Source organism: Lissotriton vulgaris, chromosome 1_1 (assembly GCF_964263255.1).
Source record: "Lissotriton vulgaris chromosome 1_1, aLisVul1.2, whole genome shotgun sequence".
NCBI lineage: Eukaryota > Metazoa > Chordata > Amphibia > Caudata > Salamandridae > Lissotriton > Lissotriton vulgaris.
In genome coordinates, this window is record NC_141685.1 from 1,634,836,450 (window position 1) to 1,634,858,920 (window position 22,471).

At 48.1% G+C, this 22,471-nt stretch overlaps 1 protein-coding gene across 1 annotated transcript in view; it reads right to left on the reverse strand.

Moving 5' to 3' along the window:
* KCP (kielin cysteine rich BMP regulator) overlaps positions 1 to 22,471 on the reverse strand; it is a 694,272-nt gene that overhangs the window by 235,919 nt on the left and 435,882 nt on the right. Inside the window, exon 39 of the mRNA XM_086918865.1 lies at positions 15,995 to 16,077. Within this exon, the coding sequence (XP_086774991.1) occupies positions 15,995 to 16,077 (83 nt within the window). The remainder of the gene's footprint in view (positions 1 to 15,994; positions 16,078 to 22,471) is intronic.

Genomic DNA, 22,471 nt, shown 5'->3' on the forward strand with positions numbered 1-22,471 from the left:
TCCTGTGAGAGATGCGTCTGCTGTGAGCACTAGTTGTGGAACAGGTTCGAGGAACGGCCGCCCCTTTGTCAAGTTTTTGGTGTTCCACCACTGCAGAGAGCGATGTGTACAGCTGTCTACCAACACCAGGTCTGTTAGTTGACCTTGAGCCTGGTTCCACTGTTGTACTAGACATTCCTGTAACGGACGCAGTTGCAGTCTTGCATATGGTACTATGAAGATGCAAGATGCCATCATGCCTATTAGCCTCAAGAACACTCTGGCTTGCAGAGATTGTTGGTGTTGAAAGGCTGTGACTAAGGCTTGTATGCTCTGCATCCTTGCTGGACTGGGATACACTAGAGCTGTAGATGTGTTTATTGTAGCCCCTAGATACTGATGTATATGAGAGGGTTGCAGGTGTGACTTGGTGTAGTTGATTGTGAGCCCTAAGTCGTGAAATGTTTGAATTGTCTGATGTGTGTGTTGGACACACTGGCTGAAGGACTTGGCTTTTATGAGCCAATCGTCTAGATAAGGGAAGAAAACAAGTTACTTACCTGTAACTTTGGTTCCCCAGTATTGGTAACTTTCATAGATTCCCATGCTTTGTATCATTCCCCGTCGTCGGAATGGGAGCCTCGGTAAATAGAAAATACCTTAGTAGTAAGCACAAAGTGAAAAAAGAGGCCTAGGCCTCATCTCATTTTGTAGCTTATCCACCTCTTTTTGTAAAAGAGACCAAATTCTTGCAGTAGCCAATTAGAGCAGCCTCACCCCATAGAACCTTCCTGAGAGAGTCTCAGAGCCTCAGATTTTCGTAGCCCTTGTGAACAGCAACATCATAGGACAATAAGGCTGAGCTTTCCCAGGGGAGGAGGGTGGGCGCATGGGAATCTATGAAAGTTACCAATACTGGGGAACCAAAGTTACAGGTAAGTAACTTGTTTTCTTGCCCCAGTATTGGAACTTTCATAGATTCCCATGGTTTGTATCAGAATAGCTAGCAGTAAAGAGAAAAGCATATTTTGTAATATGTGTAACTGTAAATGTCATACATAATCCTGATAAGAAAAACAGATACACATTTGCATCACAAAGCATAACAATGACAAGAAATACAAAATATGCAAACAGGAGGGCGGGATAGTAAGGAAAGTTCACCGACTTATTGGAAAAGGTTCCTCAAAACCGCCTTGCCCACTGCCGCATCCTCTTTGACAGAAGAATCCAAGCAGTAGTGGCGAGTGTAGGTGTGGACACTGCTCCATGTCGCCGCTCTACATATATCCTTGATCAGGACACCTGAGAATAGAGCCACCGATTAAGCCATTGATCTCGTAGAATGAGCACGAACTGGTCGTTGAAGTGGTTTCCCTGCTGCTTGATGGCAAAAGTGTATTGCACTGGATATCCAGCGGGAAATACAGGGTTTAGAAACTAGACACCCCTTCCGTGGAGCACTTAATGAAACAAAAAGCTGGGAAGATTTCCTGAATAGTCTCGTTCACTCCAAGTAGAACTTGAGACATCTGTGAATGTCCAAAGAGTGCAAAGCCCTTTCAGCTGGCGTGGCGGGCCGCGGGAAAAAGGATTTTAAGACCACTGGCTCATTCAGATGAAATTCTGAGGGTACCTTCGGAATAAATTTAGGATTTGTCCTTAGGATGAGAACATCATTTTTGAATTGTAGAAAAGGTCCTCAATTGTGAAAGCCTGGAGAGCTCACTAACTCTTCTAGCCGATGTTAGGGCCAAGAGAAGAGCCAAGAGAAGAGCCAGTTTCCATGAGAGAAACTTCAAGTCGACCCTATAAATAGGTTCAAATGGGGCCTTCATTAGATGTGACAGGACCAAATTAAGATGCCAGGCTGGTGGTGGAGGCCGGACTGGTGGAAAAACTCTGAATAAACCCTTCAGGAATTGTTTAATGATCCTTGCAGACCAAAGGGAAGGACTGGATAATGATCGTCTAAATCTAGAAATGGCCGCTAGATGTACCTTTACAGAAGAAGGAGCCAATCCAGATTTCGCAAGAGAAAGGATGTAAGGCAAGAGTTGGTGCGGTGCAGAAGTGTATGGATGTAGACCTTCTCTCCAACACCAAAGGCAGAATCTCTTCCACTTGGCCCGATAGGTTTTATTCGTACTAGGCGCTCGGGCCTGGGCCAAGATGCCTTTACATTCTCCTGAAAGATTTAAACCCTGGAACTCTCTGAACTCAGGAGCCACGCTGTCAATCGCAGTGACTTCACGTCTGGATGCAGAACCTGTCCGTGAGTCATTGTCAACAGTGATGGAACAGAACGCAGGAGAATTGGTTGATCTTGGGAGAGGAGAAGAAGTTCTGTGTACCAAAACTGCCTGGGCCATGCTGGTGCGATCAGAATCATTCTGCACGGTTCCGCCTTGAGCTTGCGGATCAGTCTCGGGATCAGCCGAATAGGAGGAAAAGCGTAAACAAATGCGCTGTACCAGGCAATCAAAAGCGCATTCCCCAAGGATTCCCAATAGTGAACCCTGCTTGCGTAGGACTGGCATTTGGCGTTCTGGGGAGTTGCAAACAGATCGATGGTTGGGGTCCCCCAATGTGCAAACAGTTCCTCTAGAATGGTCTGATCCAGTTAGCATTCGTGGCTGATAGTCTTTTGGCGACTCAAAGCGTCCACTGTGGCATTGAGTGTGCCCGCCAGATGTTCCGCTGAAAGGATGATGTTGTGTTGGATCACCCAATTCCAAAGTCTCTGTGCTTCCTTCGAAAGGGTGCAAGATCTCGTTCCGCCTTGCTTGTTTATGTAGTGCATGGCTGTGGTGTTGTCTGTACGAACCAGCACTGAACGGCTGTGGATCCTTGGAAGGAAAGCCTGTAAGGCTAGACGAACGGCCATAAGTTCCAGTAGATTGATGTGGAACTTGAGTTGGACTGGGCTCCAATGACCACTGACCTTTAGTTCTTGGAGGACCGCTCCCCATCCCTCCATGGAAGCATCTGTTGTTAATACCATAGGAGATGGTGGAAGTTGGAATGGTAAACCTACTGAAAGATTGTCTTTTAGCAACCACCAGCTGCTTGCCTTCCGCATTTCCGGAGTGATGACAATCCTGTCGTCGAAGGAGCCTGTCACCTGACGCCATTGTTTGTCCAACTGTTCCTGCAATGAACGCATTCACAGCCTGCAGTGTGGTACCAATGGTATGCAGGATGATATCGATCCGAGAAGCGATTTGTATTTGCGAACTGACAGAAACTTCCATGTCTGTAGAAGGCGAGCTGAAAGAATTAGCTTGTTTTGGCGTTCTTCCGAAGGAAAAGCCAGGCAGAACTCCGTGTCTAGGATCGCACCCAGAAACTTCGCTGTTTTTGAGGGGCGCAAAATCGATTTTTCTCTGTTGAGCCGAAGACCCAGTTGCTCGAACAGCTGTCTGCAGCTCGTGACTGCCCTGGACGCCTCTTGGAAAGAAGGAGCCTTTAGCAGCCAATCGTACAGATATGGGAAGACTTCGAAAGACTGTTTTCTGAGAAAGGCTGCCACCGGAGCCAGTACCTTTGTAAAGATCCACGGATCGGATCGGAGACCAAAAGGCAGTACTTTGAATTGAAAATGGCTCTTGCCTACTGTAAATCGAAGGTATTGCCTGTGAGCTGGATGAATGGGTACATGGAAGTAAGCGTCTTCCAAATCTAGGGTCGCCATGTAGTCCCCTGGATTGAGAAGGCGGAGGATGTCCTGAAGAGTGATCATCCTGAAGGACAACTTGATGAGATAAGTGTTGAGCTGTCGTAGATCTAAGATCGGACACCACTTCTCCTTCGTCTTCCGAACCAAGAAGAACCTGGAATAGAACCCTTTCCCCTTTTGGGAGAGAGGTACAGGTTCTATTGCCCCCTTGGTGAAGAGTTCGTGGGCCTCGAGATGAAGGAATTTCAGATGTTTGTGTGTAAAGGCATCTGGAGCTCTTGTTGGAGGAAGATCTTGGAACTCCAACGTGTGTCCTTTCTTGATGATGTTTAGGACCCACTGGTCTGTTGTTATGACCATCCAGTTGTTGAGGCAATGGGCAATCCTGCCCCCCACAGGTGTTAATGAGGGCACAGGAACAGTAGAAAGAGCCACCTGGCCGCTATTGTCTCTTGGTATTATCTCTCCTCTGCTGCCCTTGTCGTCCTCTCGGCGGCTGGCGAGAGAAAGAACCCCTCTGTGAATACTGGGTTTGTATGTTTGGCCAGGTTGGAAGTTGGAAGAGTAGCAGTGCTGGTTACCGCCTCTATAGGAGGAGAATCCTCTTCCTCTTGCTCCTTTAAAGGGCACCTTGCGGTATTTTAAAGTTTCTAAGGACTTGGCCGTATCCGTATCTTTCTTTATGCCCTGTAGGGCGTCATCCACGTGTTTGCCAAATAACATCTCCCCATCGTATGGCAGATCTAGAAATTTATTTTGTACCTCCTGTCTGAACCACGTGGCTTTCAACCAACCCTGGCGTCTCAGAACTGCCGAGCCGGCCAGCGCTCGGAAGGTCGTAGTCGCTATATCCATAGCGCAGTCGATTACTTCAGAAGAGGCTCGTTCTCCTTCCAGTAAGATCTTTTGACCTCGTCCTTAGATGTATCCTGAAGTTCTTCCACGAACGGGGAGAGGTCACACCACATCTGGCGTTCATATCTCCTCAGAATCGCCAAAGCATTAGCCGCCCAAACGAGGAGGCTGGCCATTGTGGAGAATTTTTTTCCAACGTTATCCAAACGCCTGCCCTCTTTATCCGGTGGCGTCGTTAGCGGCGTGGATGGGTTTTTAGATTTACTCTGTGCGGCCTGGGAAATGACCGAATCCGGTTTCGGTTGACCTAGTAGACATGCCGGGCTGCCCTCTGGCGCCTTATATTTCTTCTCCAGTCTGGGGAGCACCGGGAGGACTGTGGACGATTCTGCATAGCCTTTAGGCCTTCAGACCAAACATGTGCAATGATGGGGATTGAACGTATGGATTTCCGGAATGGTTCTTTGAAATCGTACAAAAAACACTCGGACTGAACTGTGGTAACCGAAGTCCAAATCTCTTGGAAGCTTGTTCCATCAGGTTGTGAAAGCCTCCGATATCTGCTGGAGGAGAGATTGCTGTATCAGGCCCTGTGACGCCTGGATCTCGAAAGTCATCCTGATTCCAGTCTACATTCTGGTCTTGGTCAGGGTCCACTTGCTGATCTACATCCGTTGAGGCATTCTCATCATCTGTATCATCCCGAATGGGCACCACCTCCTGTGGCTGCTCTACAGGCTCTGTGTCACGCCCTCTTGAAGGCAAAGAGCGTTCTGCCACAAGCTGTGATAACTGAGGCGGAGGTGTAGAAGGGCGTACCTGTTGAACCTCCTGAGGAGTAGGAAATCGCCTCCGATAGTCCTGCAACATTAGTTGGAGATCAGAGATGAGAGTGGATGGCATCGCCACCATCTCCTCTTGAGATTGACGTGGAGGTTTTTGGAAAGGAACCTGCATGCTTGGCATGTCCCGTTGTTCATAATAATCCTGTAGAACATATTGTTGTTGTTCCAGTTCCCCTTCCTCAGAACTGATGTCCTGTATTTTTACTTGTAAGTCAGAAGGGCTATAAGCCTGGCCAAAATTGCTATAAGCCTCTTCTTCAGAATCCTCATCCAGCAATAGGGTAGGAGGAGACCGTTGGATTTGCCATGGAGATGTCATTTCCGGTGTTATTTGTCTCTTTCTGTGAGAAAAAACAATTTTTCCAGACGTCGACGGTTGTATCCTCATAGACTGTTTCATAGAGGGAGACGCCGACGAAGAAACTGTGCTCGTCGTCCAGGATTGAGTCGTCGATGGGGAGATGGTCATCGTCGACGATGGTTGGATCGTCGACGGGATCGTCGACGAACTCGTCATCAGCAGCAAGGAGACAGGTGTCGTCGACATGGTCGTCGTTGACGTTGTCCTCGTCGTCGTCGCCGTCGAAGCGACGCTCGTCGTGATCGTCGTCGACGTGGAGAAAGTCATTTTCGTCGACGACGAACAGGCATAAGGCCTCTTAAACATCATTGACGGCGCAAGTGCCGTCGTCGTAGCCGTCGTCGACGAGCCCGTCGACGAGGCCAATTTTACAGACAAGTCTTTCTTGATAGAAATCATCGGCGTACCTGTGGTTTTCACCGTCGACGAACGCTGTTTCGTGTCTGAAACGACCTCCTGAGTCGCAGTAGAAGGCTTTTTCACCCCGCTATCCTTGTCAGAGGGTGGTAAAGTCACAGGGACGATCTTCTTAGCCTTTTTTGAAGGTTGCGACTCCTCAGGCTTTCCCTGCCTCTCCTTTTCACCGTGGTGAGGAGATTTTTGGGAAGAAGGCCTGTCAGACCTATCAGAGGTCCCAGGTAAGGTCTTGACATGGGGCTCATCAGATGAAGCAGGGGGAGACCTACCCCTCTTCTTCGACCTTCTTGATGACACCATCGACGAAGAGCCCTCACTGTCAGAAGACATAAGTTCCTTGCGGTCTTTCATTTTCTGTAGCCAAGTGAGGCGACGTCCCTCTCTGTCCCTCAAGGTCTTGGTGGAGAAGGTTCTGCAAATCTTGCAGTCCGTGGCCTTATGATCCGGATATAAGCAGTATATGCAGTCTTCATGTTTGTCCTCAACAAACAACCTCTATTTGGAGCAAGTAGCACAGGCTCTAAAAAGTGCTTTCTTCTCTTTGTCAGACATGACGAAAAAAATAGGCAGAAGTTGAAGAAAAATACTCTGAAGTGAAGAAAATTGAGCAGAGCTCAATGGAGACTCCCTTGCACAACGTGCGGTAGAAAATCTGAGGTTCTGAGACTCTCTCAGGAAGGTTCTATGGGGTGAGGGTGCTCTGATTGGCTACTGCAAGAATTTGGTCTCTTTTACAAAAAGAGGTGGATAAGCTACAAAATGAGATGAGGCCTAGGCCTATTTTTTCACTTTGTGCTTACTACTAAGGTATTTTCTATTTACCGAGGCTCCCATTCCGACGACGGGGAATGATACAAAGCATGGTAATCTATGAAAGTTCCAATACTGGAGCAAGACATGTATTTGTTGTCTCCTGAGATGTGCTGTTACTACAGCTAGGCACTTTGTGAATACTCGTGGTGCCGTTGTCACTCCGAATGGAAGGACCTTGAACTGATAATGTTGTCCTTCCAGCACAAACCTTAGATACTTTCTGTGAGTAGGATGTATAGGAATGTGGAAGTAGGTGTCCTTTAGGTCTAGTGTTGTAAGGAAATCGCCTTGTTGCAGCAGTGGGAGCACTTGCTGTAAAGTGATCATATGAAAATTATCTGATTGTATGTAATGATTGAGGGGCCTGAGGTCGAGAATTGGTCTTAGTTGTTGGAAGGTACATCCTGACCAAATCTCTTATGAAAATACTTCAAGTGCACAATTAAAACAAGTGTCCGGGGACACGGAAAGTTTAGAGGTCTCGGGCGGACCCGATAAGGCAAGTCGGAAGCGAGGGACTCGGGACCCTAGAGTAAAGAGGCTATGCAGGCACCGAAATGCCGAGTTACCTAGCCACGAGGGCTGCGGCTGCACAAGTCTTACAGGCGTCGGGGTCTTCGCTGACGAGCCGGGAGCCGGAAGAAAAGGAGTTGCTGGCCGGCGACCAGTGATGAATAGTTCGTAGAGATCCAAGCCTGGATCAGAGATCGTTGACACCTGAAAGCAGAGGGGACCAAGTTCGTACTACTAGCCAGTAGTCATAGGGTACCAGGAGGGCACCGGTTGGCCGTCACCTCGACTAGGTGAGTGGGCGACGCTAGGCTCTGCAGTCTCATGGACCAGGAGGCGTTGTCGGCGACCAGGGTGGAGGTGCGAGCTGTCCCACGAAGGATGATGCTGTCGGCGTCGCTGGGCCCAGGATTGGGGCAACAAGCCTTGGCAGATTTCAGGGCCGCGTGGTGGGCCTAAAATGGCGTCTTGAGTGGACCAGGAGGGTCCGGGATGCTTCTCTCCAAGATGGAAGCACAGGCCAGTCTGGAGCAACCAGACCAGCAGCGTTGGTTGTCGGATGTCGTCACAGGAGGGCACAAGCCAGCGGCTAGTGACCGGACAACGTGCTGAGCAGCGAGCAGAAGGGCCCCACGCAGATCGTGGAGATGCTGGGAGACTGCACTTCGGTGCTGGAGCGGCTCAGGGTCGGGGCTTCTCGGACCCCAGAGCACTCACCAGAGAATTACCTCGATGGTCGTGCTGGTTAAGAAAGCGTGCAGGTTTTGATGATGGCCGGTCCCTCGAGGTCTCGTCGCACCCACAGATCACAGCTGGGCTGATGACGGGGGTAGAGGTCAGAGGTGCCAGGGAAGCCGGTTCTCGTCGAGCTGGGCCGTCGGATTCCTGAGGAAGGACTTGCAGCAAACCGCAGAGTTCTTAGATGGTGCCCGCGGATGCAGGGTGACTACTCCTTAGTCACAAGGGAGAAATCTTGAGAAGAGTCTCGAATGTCCTTTCGTAGAAAGTAGTTCTTGATTCAAAGATGATCTAATTTGGAAGGGTCCCCGCTCCGGCCTTTATCCTAAAGAAAGGGGTGGGTACATGACTAGGTCCTGCCCTAAGGGTGGGACCAGGAAGGGGGGTAGTTACACCCCTCTCCCCTGCCGGACTTTCCCCAGGCCAGGGCTGGCGCCCCTGGAACTGGTTCTGACCGGCAGATGCGTAGTGAGCACCGGGGTGCCACTCCGCAGTCACCTTCTCGCAAAAGCCCTACCTACCCAGAATACACAAACCCTGTCTGGGACGGTGCGAACACCGCCCTCGACAGGAAACCCTTTGTCCAAGCGCTCCTCGCTGGAAGGACTCCCAGCAGCAGGAGGTCAGACTCGTGTCTGTGGTGGCAGCATCCATTTTGTGGAGCTGAGGCTTTAGTTAACTTTAACCGGGGTTCACAGTTACGTACATGTCGTGTCCCTCTAGAAGGGCGGAATGCTAACCTCGTCGCCAGAATTGGTGAGGGGGCAGCATCCCGATTCGTATGACACCTTACTCGACATGTCTTGATAACGCGACACCGAAGTTACCGATGTGGTACGCGTTATCATGGAACAGCCATTGGGTCTTTGTTCCGCAAGCCGCAACCGGGCTCGGCTCGGGCCAGAGCCTAGTTCACACGAGCCCACGCACTCTGCCTTCAGGATTGTCAAGGCCTGCCATAGGAGTGACTGATAGGAACTCGGGCGTCCATTGTACGGTTAGATATAGGGCTACTATACCTAAAGCAAAGGGTGGTTACTCGACTTTGCCCCAGCTGTCATGCAGCCAGTTGTGTCAAATTTAGGAGGCCAGCCAGGGGTGGCATAATACATGCTGCAGCCCCTGGCGGCCCTGGGTACACCTATGCCCTGCGTTACGGGGTCTGATAAGGTGGCCCAGTACCAATTGGTAAATGCACCTAGGGTACATGTAATCCATTTTAAAGAGAGAGCAGTAGGCCTGGGGTCCTGATTGGCAGGGTCCCAGGTCGACTATGTCCAAAACCAGCTAAAACACAGGGCAAAAAGTTGGGGGCAACCATAGTCAGGATGTACCTTCCTACACAATCCCCCCCAAACGAAAGGAGATAAGGCTATCCTTGTCCAGGTAAGCCTCTATTACCTAAGTGGCCATATAAGGAAGGACCAGCTCTGGCTTGGTTTCCCCCTGTGTCATGGTCCACTAGGCAACCCCTCACCCTAAGGGTATCGGAGGGTCTCCACCATAGGGAATCTCTGTCTCTGGTGTGTCTTGGGAAAGAAGAAGGCTGATGCTGGGATGGAGTACTGAAGTGAGGCTCCTCTACCTTTGGGCTCAACTTCCTCCAATCACCAGTCATCATGTGTGCCTTTCTTTCTTTAGCTGAGATGCACTGAGCTCTCAGGGTCAGCCTCTGGCTACCTAAAGCTGGAGGCTGAGTCCCTCTGTTTGGCTTACTGGAGGGACAGGTCAGGTCTGGGGATTTTAGGCCCCATGTTTGGCTGTGCCCAACAGTGTCCAGCTGGGGGAGTTCCCTAACTACTTTTAAGGGGGATCCCTCAGGAGTCTGTTCTATTTTCACTTGGCTAGGTTTACCAGCTTCAGTGATCCTAATCTGTTGATTAAGGGGTTCTTTTGGACAGGGGGCCCTTTTGGGTCCACCACTGGCCTCCCTGGTCTCTTCAGCCCTGGGCTGACTGAGGCAGGGTAGAGAGGTGCAGGTTACCTGCTCCAGACTGGGTCCCACCTGGGAAGGGTCCACTGCCATCAGGGGCTCTGCCAGGCTAGGCCTGACTACCTCTGGGGCAGTTCCTTCAACAGGGGTAGAGTCAGTTCCCTGAGGAGGCTGGCTCTCACCTAGTGTCTGGGAGGGGGAAGACTTTTCTTCCTCCTCAATGCTCTCTGTTTGAGTGGAGTGATCCATTGTTTCAGGCTTCACAACCTCACTATCTGTCTGAGTAGAGGCTGAGACCATTTCAACCTTGCCAACCTTTTCAGGAGGGCACTCAGTCTGTGTTTGGGCCGTGACTGTCACAGCCCTCCTATCCTGCTCTGGAAAGTCTGTCTGAGCCTGAGCAGTGGCTACCACTGCCCTTCCAACCTTTTCAGGCAGGAATGGTGCTTGGACTGGGGCTGTAGCTATTACTGCCCCACTAACCTGTCTGGATAGGCCTATCATTCTGGAATGAGTTTCTTGTTCCACCTCAGCCCATGCTGAGAGTTCCAGGTCATTCCCCAGTAAGCAATCTACAGGTAGGTTATCTGTCACTGCCACTCTCATGGGCCCTGTGACATTACCCCAGCTGAGCTTGACTACTGCCATGGGATGCCTTCTCTTCATTCCATGAATGTCTGTCACCTGATAAGTAAAACCAGGGGTCAGTTGAGCAGAGGGAACCAGATGGTCACTCACCATGGTGAGGCTGGCCCCTGTGTCTCTGAATGCCTCAACTTTCTGACCATTCAATAAAACTTCTTGTCTATACTTTCCCAAAATGTGGGGTCCAGTAGTGAAGTTGGCAAACCCCATGCCAGTCTCACAGACAAGAGTGTGGTCAGGGAACCTGGCTAGGCCATAGTCCTCCTGATTGCCCAAAGTAATGCCCACCACATTCTTGGGGGCACTCCCACCACCTGGGGGATTACCACTAGTGGTAACAGGAGGTTTAGGAGTATTACCTGGGGGTATATTTCCCTTATTACCATTTTTAGGGCAACTGGCATCACTTTTGTAATGACCCACCTGTTTACAGGTATGGCAATAAGGTTTCTTCTGTTCGGAAGGAGTGTTCTGGGACCCACCACCCTTGTTGGAGTTTTGGGGCCCTTGGGAAGTCTTCTCTGTGGATTTATCCCCACCCTTCTCTTGAGGCTTGGTTGATTCCTTTTTCTGGTCACCACCCTGGTTTTTAGGCCTAACCCTGGTTCTGACCCATTTGTCTGCCCTCTTACCCAATTCCTGTGGAGAGGTCAACTCAGAGTCTACCAGGTGCTGATGTAATAGCTGGTTCTGACAATTATTTAAGATTTGCTCCCTCATAATCAGATTATACAATCCTTTAAAATCAGTAACCTTACTACCCAGTAGCCAGCCTTCAAAAGCCTTAGTGGCACAATCAACAAAGTCAGTCCAATCTTGAGACTGAGTTTTCTGGGTGTCTCTGAACAGCATCCTGTATTGTTCAGTGGTTAAACCAAACCCATCAACCAGTACATTCTTCAAGATTTGGTAATTGTTAGCATCCTCCACCCTTGTGGTGAGGAGCTTATCTCTACCTTTACCATCAAAGGAGAGCCACAAGATAGCTGCCCACTGACTTTGGGGAACACCCTGCACAGTGCAGGCTCTCTCCAAAGCAGTAATCCATTTGTGGATGTCATCCCCTTCTTTAAAGGGGGGCACTATCTTATTCAGGTGCTTTGTATCAAAACTCCTTTCCCTATTGCTAGGTTTATTGCTGCCACCAGTGGGCTGTAGCCCACATAATTCTTGCTCTCTAGCAAGGGCAAGTCTCTCTTTGGCCAGGGCAAGTTCTTCCCTTTCAATCCTCAGTTTGATTGCCCTTTCTTCAGCTTCATACACTCTCCTCTTAGGGGAAGACATTCCTCTGTGAGAAGAGTTGAGAGAGCCATTGGTTCGAAAGGATCTGTTAGAGCCTCTTGATAGAGACCTAACTCGTCCATTCCCAATGTTAAGCTGACCTGACAGTAGCCCTGGGGGTCCCCCAGTACCACTATCATGTTTGCTTAAGTTGGACCTGGTTAGTCTACCGACTTCTACCTGTCCCTTGTCTGCCTCATCCCCAGAGGGATCCTCATCCTCATCCTCCTCCACATTCTCATTCTCGGCGGAGAGGAGGATTAGGTCAGGGTCACCTCTGGTTCCCTCGAGGGGAGGCATGTCTCCTTCTGGATTAGAAGGGCTAAGAAGCTTCTCAGCCTTTCTGGCATCATAAGTCTCTAGGAGACCAATCAGAAAGGAGGTGGTGGGGTTAGCCCCTTGCTTAATCTTCCTAGAGTTACATACTTGTCGTAACTCGCGGAAGCTAAGCACAGTATATCTTGAAGGGATGACCTGTGGAGGGTCAACTGACACAAGGGGAGACTCAGAGTTTCCTCCTTTGTCCGACATACTGTTTCTAGTGTGGTGTAAGTGATGCACCTACCTACACTATGTGTTTACCTACTGTTCCCTTGCTAAGAGTTGCAGCCAAGGTGTGCTAGGCCTTGAGGAGCTGCAACAGCTGGTTCAGTAGAACTCAGAGTATTCTAAGCTTAGTTATATGTACTAACAGTACTTATGTGATCTTTCAACAAGGTATTCTTAGGATACGTGTGGTAACACAACAGCAAGCTCAAATCCCAACCGCTGCTCACCAATGTGAGAAGTTGGCCCGATATGTAGCGGTCGCTAGAATAGCGAACGCTGCATATCGGGCCAACTTCTCACATTAGTGTCCTGTCCTTTTTAGGAATTAGAAAGTACAGTGAGTTCCTTGTTCTTGTAAAGGAACTATTTGTATAGCGTCCTTTTGTAGAAGTGACAGAACTTCTTGTTTGAGCAGAGTAAGGTGTTCTGTAGATATTGGACACTGCCGGGGTGGTATGTGTGGAGGGGTTGCTGTAGGTTCTAGGCAGTAGCCATACTGGATAATCTGTCTTACCCACTTGTCTGTTGTGATGGAGTTCCAGACAGGCAGGAATTGTGTTAATCTGCCCCCCACCGGAGTGGAATGCTGTTGGGGAAGCATAGGGAAGTCACTGTTTTGTGGTGGAAGAGGTTCAATTATTGTTGTTACCCCGACCCCTTCCCTTGCTGTTATTCCCTCTATATCCTCCTCTAAAATATCCCTTAGAGGATGTTTGTGTGTTAGATTTTTTGAAGGATGTAGTATTGTCTGCACCAGTTTGTTTGGAGCCTCCTCTGTAGAAGGAGCGACAAAAGGAACTTTTAGCTTGTGTGGACTGTAAAGCTCCCATAGATTTGGCAGTGTCTGTATCCTTCTTCATCTTTTCAAGTGCTGTGTCGACTTCTGGTCCAAACAATTGGTTTTGATTAAATGGTTGATTTAAAATGGTAGTTTGCACTTCCTGTTTGAAACCTGAAATGCGTAGCCACGCATGTCTCCTAAGTACGACACTAGTATTTACAGCTCTAGATGCAGTGTCTGCTACATCTAGTGCGCACTTGATTGAGGCATTAGAAATTAGCTTGCCTTCTTGTATAAGGTCGTTTGCCTGTGCCTTATATTGGTCAGGTAGATGTTGTAGTAGTTTCTTCAACTGATCATAATGAGCCCTATCATATCGTGAAAGGAGGGCTTGTGTGTTAGCTATACGCCATATGTTGCTAGCTTGCGCAGCTATTCTTTTGCCTGAAGCATCTATTACCTTGGATTCTTTGTCAGGTGGGGGTGCCTCACCTGAAGTTTGTAAGTTTGCCCTTTTCTTAGCATTTGACACAACTAGTGAATCTAATGGTAGTAGTCCTTTAATGTAGGCTGGATCTGCAGGTGCAGACCTATATGTTTTCTCAATTCTAGGGTTTAAGATCCTAGTACGTACAGGGTCCTTAAATATCTCAGGAGCATGTTTGATGACTCCTTTAATCATGGGAAGAAATTGAACAGACCTTTGCGATTGTTCAAATATGTCTAAGAGAAAGTCTTCCTCTGCCTCATCAGAATGCATAGTGAACCCATGGTAAATGCCAACTCTGTTCAACAGGTGACCCAAACCAATGTTATCTTCTGGAGAAGGTTTTGATGGGTATGACTGTGGGTCAGGAATATCTGGCACATCCTGTAAATTTGGGTACTACCAGTCTGTATAATCTATAGGGTATGGGAAAGGCTCATCTGTGTCTATCCCTCTACCTAAACTATACTCATCATTATTCTGAGGTGAGTGTGAGGATAAAAGAGGAGAATGTGAAGGAGATATCTGTGGTGAATTGTTAAGAGGAACAGGTGACGAAGGAGATTGAATTGTAGGAGAAGAAGGGTGCATGGGGGATGTGGCAGAGTCCTTCTTCTTGGCAGCAACTACAGGTGTGGATGTTTCATCTGCCTTCCTCTTCTTGTGTGGTGTAGTGGATACATGACCTGACTTTGGGTCCATGTAGATCTTCTTTTGCAGAGGATCTGGTTGTAAAAGGTCTTCTCCTTGTGGAACCTTTGTTGGCGCCGATTTTTTCAGTTCCGGACGAGGTTGCTGTTTGTCTTTAGCCTCAGAAGGTGTTACGATGTCCTTTGGTGTTGTTTTCGACACTGAATGTGTTGTTTTCGGTGTCGTAGACTGTTTAGAGGGTTTGGGCACATTGGAATCAGGCCTTGTCGGATTCGGTACCGAAGACAATGGCTTCGGAGTGGAAGCTGGTCTTGTTGGCTTCGAGGCGTCAAACGCTGGCTTAGTACCCTTGTTTTTAGAAGTCGATGGTTTTGGAGCCGAGACTTCTTTCAGTTTCGGTGCCGAGGGAGCTTGTGGGATCGGCAGGTGCAGCTTGCTCGGTACCGAGCTACTGGAAGGCTTAGATACTTTCTTCTGAGCCGGGCTGGATGGCGGGGCTGTCGAAGTAGTTTTTCAGTCACGACTGGGCCCCGGAGGCGGATTGTTGACCTTTGCCTTCGATCTGGGTACTGTGTGTGGTGCAGGGGCAGTAGTACTCACGCGCTGACCCGATGGTATGGAGTCATCTGAGTTGTCTGCCTCTGATACGATCTGGAGATCATCGGAATCTTCTTCGGGAACGAGCGGAACCTCCTTGTCGAAGATATCCACCGGTTCCGGAGCTGATCTCTGCATGTCGTGTCGACGGGCCCTCCGATCCCGGATGGTTTTCTTGGATCGAAAGGACGCGCAGGCTGTACAGCTGGATTCGTCGTGTTCTGGCGGTAAGCACAGGTTGCAGACCTCGTGGTAGTCACTGTCTGGAAACTTTGCTCCACACCCGGGGCATCTTTTGAATGGCGTCCTTTCGATGAGGTTAGGCCTCACGGCGTGGATAGGCCCAACGGCCCGCGTCGACGACCGGAATCGAGCTGATGGAGTTGAAACGATGTTAGTCGATATCGACAGTAGTTTGGTAAGTTTTTGTGCTTCGAAGTGCTTCAAAAGTCTATTACTACCGGAGCAGAAAACTTTCATCCGAACCCAGTGGCGGAAAAAAACAATCTAAGGATGGAGCCGATGCCCATGCGCACTATTGTCCAAGGGAGGAGTCACCTATCTCGTGACTACAAAGACTTCTTCCAAGACGACAACAACATGCAATGATCCGAGCCAAACACCAGGTGGCGATCTAATGCTAAGTATAGTATCTGCAGCTCATATGCCTCGAACAAATGTTTACATTATTAATGTGCTCCTAGCAAAAAGAGGGCAAGCTTTTATTGAAAGGTTAAAGAAAGAATGGATTGAAGTTAACAAGTCATCAGAGAGAAGCTTGCTCTTTCAGTCCTACTTATGGGGGAAGTAGGAAGCTTATCAACACTTGTTGCTGTGATTACTTCGTTGCTTCTGCATCACCATCCCACATACCTGACATCGACACTGCTCACATCCACCAGTTGGTGAAGGGAAGATCACACCATCTGAATAGTCTGTCCCTTCAAAATGGCAGCCTAAAAGAATGGGTAAAAGTGTAGCTAATGAGACAGTATTTCATCCTCACTTTTTTCAGATATGTTTGCGAACATACTACTTGTCCCTACTTACAATATAAAAACTGAAGGTTTGGATCTGAACTGTCAGATCATCTTCATTCACTCTAGCTGTGTGAAGAAACATACTGCAAGGCTATGTCATCACTTGCACTTTCTGGCATTACAAAATCACCATCTCTGGTGGTTCTTGGCACACCATCATACTAGAGACAAAGGAGTGCAAAAATGAAAATAACAATTCAACAAGCCTTCTCCATTTATGGAGCCAGGATCTATAATTGTATCTCAGTGTCCTTTAGGATGCTCTAACCCAGCTCCGCTTTAGGAAAGAGCTGAACACACACCTCTTTTAAGGACACTACATCATGAACCAGTACCAGGCCATTTTTGGGCTTAGAACCCATCTCCATATCCAATCACATGTTGACTGTGCCTTTGACCTGGAAAATTAGAGTGCTCTGCTGTCTTTAGGCTAGGTTTACACTATATAAATAACAAACATGCATACATACATGCAGATCCTCAATTGTGGCATTACCAAGAAGCTTTCCAAAATGATTACAGCTTGGCATAACTGAAGAAATTTCTGACTAAGGGTTTCAGAAAATCAAAAGCAATGTAGACTGGTGCAGTTTTACGGATAGTAATAAGTATGGAAGAGCGGAATTAAGGTATATCTACATTACAAATTCAACATCTGTGAGACTGAGCACTGTGTACAGAAATTCAATTAGGTTGGGTAGTATATTAATCACATTCAGGTGAATGAGAAATGAGAATAACAAGGGTAGGGATGCATTTCCAAGCTCATATTCCTGGTTACTGGCTTGTAACTAAAAAGGGGCCAAACCGACTTATTACTGAGCTTCTTGCCCATTATATCCTAACCAAACTCATATTTCAAGGATATAAATGGCATAGCCTATTTGTTACATGTTTTTATGCTTATTGTTTGTGTAGTCATTCCAAGATGTTATGTTGTAAGGCTTGGTTATTGGTTGGAGGTAGTAACTTGCCTCCCTTAAACATCCCCAAGCCTTATTTTAACCACTGACGGGGGCCCAGTTATTAAAATTTAATTTACCCTCGGGTACTGGGACCCTCGCCAAGCCGTTTTAACTCACACTTCACTTTACACCTCACACTGCATTCTCAGTAAAATACCAGCTCTGCTGTAATCAGGCGTCGCAGCACACCCGGGACACATTAGGTGTCACTGGGTGGGCCCGATTATGAAGCATGCCACCAACCAGGTTGGTGGGTGAGGGCTTCATGAATTCACCAACGAGGTGCCCATGACAAATCTAATCAGAGTCCTAACAATATTGGTCATATTTAAGCTAGTCTCTTTTGATAACACATATAAACTACGGGGACTCGGACTAGCTTTATAGTCCTCTCTCTCTCTCTTGATACGCGCACGCATGGTTATTGGTTGTACCTTTTCTCCTCCCTTGGGGTTGTTTGCATGTTTTGTTCCCCTGTTTTCTTTTCTTATGTCTCTTTTGAATGTTGAGGCTAGAACATTCCACGCCTAATGGGAATGGTTAAGTGGTGGCCTGTGAGATATATAATAAGAAAAGTACCTGCATGTTTACAGCATAATATATGTGATAAAGTACTTCCTGCCATACATTAAAAGGAAATTGTGAGCCACAGTGGAGTTCCTTTAAAGGGTCATGGAACTCTGAATGTACACAGAGATTTTTTAGTTCCTTACAGCACATGGCCACGTCATCACCCTTCGCAAAACCACGTAAATCTTTGGTGTCTTGCTCTTTCATGTTCATTGTAGACAAGAAGAAAAAAAGCAGAATCTGTACTGACAAATTAAACCTACCAAAAATCAGTTACTAGTTTTGCAAAAAGATATTAGAATCAGTTTAATGTAAGTTCGGTAAAAAACGTATGTGCCTCATACTGTGTACAACCATCAGAAATACTCTTTCCTGCAATGACCTATGGCATGGACAAAAACAATCTCATAAATACCTCCTTTCTGATGGTCACCTTTTCTTTTCAACAAAACGTATCAGAAGGGAAAAAAATGTTCACAGTTGCTTGTATAAACTTAACTGCAGCATTAATTATGCTGTGTGACCTGCTAGCTCTGTCAACAGGCCTTGTGAAGTCAGAAGTCAACTCAAGTGTAATAACTTATTACAGCTGAGGAGGTATTTCATTTATTTATTAAAGGTGACTAGAGATGTCGCAACATGGCTGTAATAAGGAAATTAGAGACATGATTTTATACTGGAATTACAGGCTCCCATGTATTATATATAAATTATTATCTCTTATCTTTTCCTGTACTGCATTTTAAAGCTGCTAACAAGCTCTGGTGCCTGCTATTACGCCATGTTATCCCCAAGTACCACTGTTTTTGGATGGTCACATCCATATATGGAACCATAGTGTGCTGAAGATCCATTCCTTTTCTACATGTCCTCTGCTTGACCTCATCTGCTTTTTCAGAAGGGGATCTACTTCCATGGAATCACCATTTTCATCTCCTGGGAAGTAGTGGCAGTAGAGAGCGCTTCCGTTGTCTCCGATTTGTCTTAATAGCAATTAGTTTCCAGATCTACCTCACATGTTATGCTCCGACACTGTGAGGTAGTTTCTGTCACAAGTCACTGACAGTTTTGGGCAAGAGAACTTCAGGTAAATTTGGGTGTCATCGGCATACATGTGGAAAAGGACACCCAGTTCCTGAAGATCGTGCAGAGGCATTCGAGGTAGAGGTTGTGAGAAAGTGGCTCTATATATACTGGACCCAAGTAGGGTATAGTGTGCATAGAGTCCACAAACCCCAGAGGTATAACAGAGGTTAAAGCCAGGTGTGACCTTACTCTCTAAAGTGGTAGCTTGGTCGAGCAGTAAGGCAGTACCAGAGGACAGTGTAAAGCATTTACTGTACACACTCAGTCAGCAAAAGGTTTCACACACTCAAAGACTGAACTCCAGGCCAATTGTTTTTTAGAACCAACAGGTATCAAAATATACTGTTCTCAATATGAGAGGTCTCAAATGAGTACTTTGCAGAAAGGCAATAAACTTTTTAAACACCATAGGTACAGGGGTTGCAGTAGGCAACACTATTCTACACACAATTTAGCAGTGAGCTCAATGGGTTTTTCTATATAAACACAGTTGATTACTTTTTAGATTACTTTGGTAGTTCCAGGACTGGATCCTAGATTCAGTCCTGGGGTCTAAGCTGAAAACAATTTAGTAAAAACGTTTTAGTTATTGCAGTGATATTTCAGGAATATAAAGCTATTTTAAAAGTTCACACTTAGAAACTTTTCAATAGAAATCTGGCAATTTTATCCAATGGGAGAAAATTCAGGTTGCTGGTAAAGTACGATCTTGTTACTTTTGTAATCCAGTACTGGGCTACTAGGTCCAGCACTGGGGTCTCTGATTAAAACAGGTAAGTAATTACGTTTCAATATTTGGTATGATTTTTAAAGAATATTTCACGTTTTCAAAAGTAGACACGAAGAAAAAATTTCACAGAAAAGCACACAATGGATTCCTATGGAGGAAATTCAAGTTACTAGTAAACCCGACTAGGATTACTTTTGCGGTTCAGTACTGGGTGACAAGATGCAGTACTGGCTTCTCTCCTGGTCGCAGGTGAGTACTTCAGAATTCGGAATTCGGTTGATTTTATGTGAATATTTTAAGTTTTCAAAAGTAGGCAATTAGAAGATTTTTCGAGTCAAACCATTCAATGTTATCCAACGGCTGGTAAGTGAGTTACTGGTTGGCAGCTGAGTACTCGGCTGGGGAAGTTATGGTTCTGGGCATAGACTCAGGGGTCCCCCAGGGTCAGGTAGGTACAGTTGGTTCACCCTCAGAGGCACAGGGGCGGCCGGGTGCAGAGGTAGTTAGGCCCAATGTTATCCAATGAGGGGCAGGGGGCCTCCGGTTGGTGGCTGCTGGCTAGCAGGCCACGTGGCTGTGGGAGCTGGGCTTCTGGTCACTTGCTCAGGGCAAATGGGGAAGTAGGATAGGGCACAGGTTGCGCTGCCAGGGGCACTCGGGCGGCTGGGTGCAGGGTGCCTTTGAGCTGTCGGGCGTTCAATGTTATTCAATGGGAAAGGTAAAAAGGGAACATAGGCTGCAGATTAGGGGACGGTGATTCTTCAGGTGCGACCACCACTTCGAGAGGTAAGTTGGGATCCTGGAGAAGAGGTTGGTACCCCTAAGGGAGGCACAGGGGGTAGCAGGGCACCGGGTGCAGGGGTGTCTTTGGGTGTCAGGAAATCTTACCCTTGGCTGGTCGCGGTTGGAGGAGTCCCTTGTTCTGAGGCTGCAGGCGTAGTCTGGTTCGTCGAGGAGGGTATTTGGGCACTGGACTTCGGGTCCGAGTCACCGGGGGGACGTCCTCGTGGTCTTTGATCACTCGGGCATGGGCTGGACTCTGCGGGTGCAGAGTGGGCAGGTCTTGAGCTTCCTGGCTGGCACCAGGGGTTGGTTGTTGAAGCAGAGCGTCTGCATATGGGAGTACCAGTCTTTAAGAGGGTCAAGGCAGGCAGGTCCTCCGGGTGTCCCAAGGTTGCTGTCCGCAGGAGTCGCCGGGATTAAGCAGGAGCAGGTTCCAGAATCGACAGGCCGGTAGGCTGGGGCCAAGTCAGTGGGTGTCGTCCTGTTGTTAGCAGCTGCACGGCAGGTCGTCTTCTTCTTGATCTTCTTTCTTCTTTACTTATCAGGATCTGAGGAAGGAAGGTTCAGGGTACCCTAAATACTACATTTAGGTGCGTTACAGGTAGGGCAAGGGCAGGGACCAATAAGTCCATATCCTGGGGTGAGTACACCCCCTAGACTGCTCCTCTCCTGCCTGTGGGAGGGGGGCAGGAGCCTAGCTGTGATTGGGCAGGGCTCCCTATCTTCAAGAAGGCCGGATCCCGGGGTCGTGCTTCACCTCGCCTCTACCACCTGAGGGATGGGGTTGGCACAGGCTGGCACACCCCCCTTCCTGGCGTAGGGTTTCCCGCCAGTCTTCCCGCCAGAGTGGGGGTTAGAACCAGTGGGGGCAGGTGCTGAGTACAGCAAATGGTCTAGAGAAGCTCACAGAGGCGGCATGCCTTTGAAGCTTCCCCCTGCCCATCCTGGGGGAGGAGACATAGTACATCGCCCAGGGTGTGCATTGTTGCAGGCCCAGGAGAGCGGGGGGCTCTCCACCCATGGGTCCAGAAACATGTCTGCTGTGTGGCAGCCTCTGCAGCCACTGAGCCCAGACGTGAATTGTAGGTTAGGTTTTCAGGGGGCATCTCTAAGATGCCTTCTGGTTCATTTTACATTAACTTCCACACTGGCATCAGTGCAGGTCTAATGTGCTGAGAAGTTTGGTACCATTATGGTGCTTGGAAGTTCGTAATGACAACCTCCCAGCACCATATACTCTTAATGGCATCACTGCACTTACAGTGCCAAGGAACGGCCCTGGGTACTGTAGGGGCACAGGGCTCATGCACCTGTGCCCACACCTCTGGCATAGGGCACCCAGCTAGAGGGGTGACTGAAGTATGCCAGGGCAGTGGGTTCTGTGGGCATGGCACTTAGGGATGTGTGCCATGTCAACCCTTTGTTTAGTTCTGCACTTAGGCACTCAGCCTGCAAAGGCAGTGTGTGGGTGTCAGGGTACAGAGCCCCTGAGGGTGGCACAATAAGTGATGCAGCCCTCGGGGGTCTTCTTTGGTCACCATGCCCTGGGTACCTAGGGTACCATTCACTAGAGGCTGACAGGTGGCCAGAGATGCCAATTGGGTTTTAGTTTCAACACAATTGTAGGGAAGGAACACAGGTCCTGGGTACCTGGTTGGCAGGATCCCAGGGCACACTCAGTCAAAGCACATAAGCAGTTCAGAAAAAAGTGGGAGCATACCAATGCAAGAAAGATGGCACTTTCTCACAGAGGGTGATAAAGGTTAGGGAGACAATCAAATCTTGGAGGACCCCTTGTTACAGGCTGACTAGATCTGAGACAGAATTCACAATTGTTACAATTTGGGAGCGGTATAATTGATATGAGGTGAACCATTTAAGAACATCCATGAATACTCGTTTGATGCTTCAGGGTGTCTAACAGAGCCTAGTGGTTTACAATGTGAACGCAGTGGAGAGGTCGAGGAGTACCAGTAGACAGGAGTTACCAATTTGGAGGATGCCGAGGTTGTCATCCACAATCTACAAAATTACATTCTCAGTGCTTTGGCCCTGACAGAATTTAGATTAAAGGGAGTCAAGGAGGTTAGTGTCCTGGATGTGGGAAGACAGTTGGGAGGCTGTTAAAGTCGTCAAGGCCCAGTGCTTGTTTTTTTAGGGGAGGGGAAATTTGACA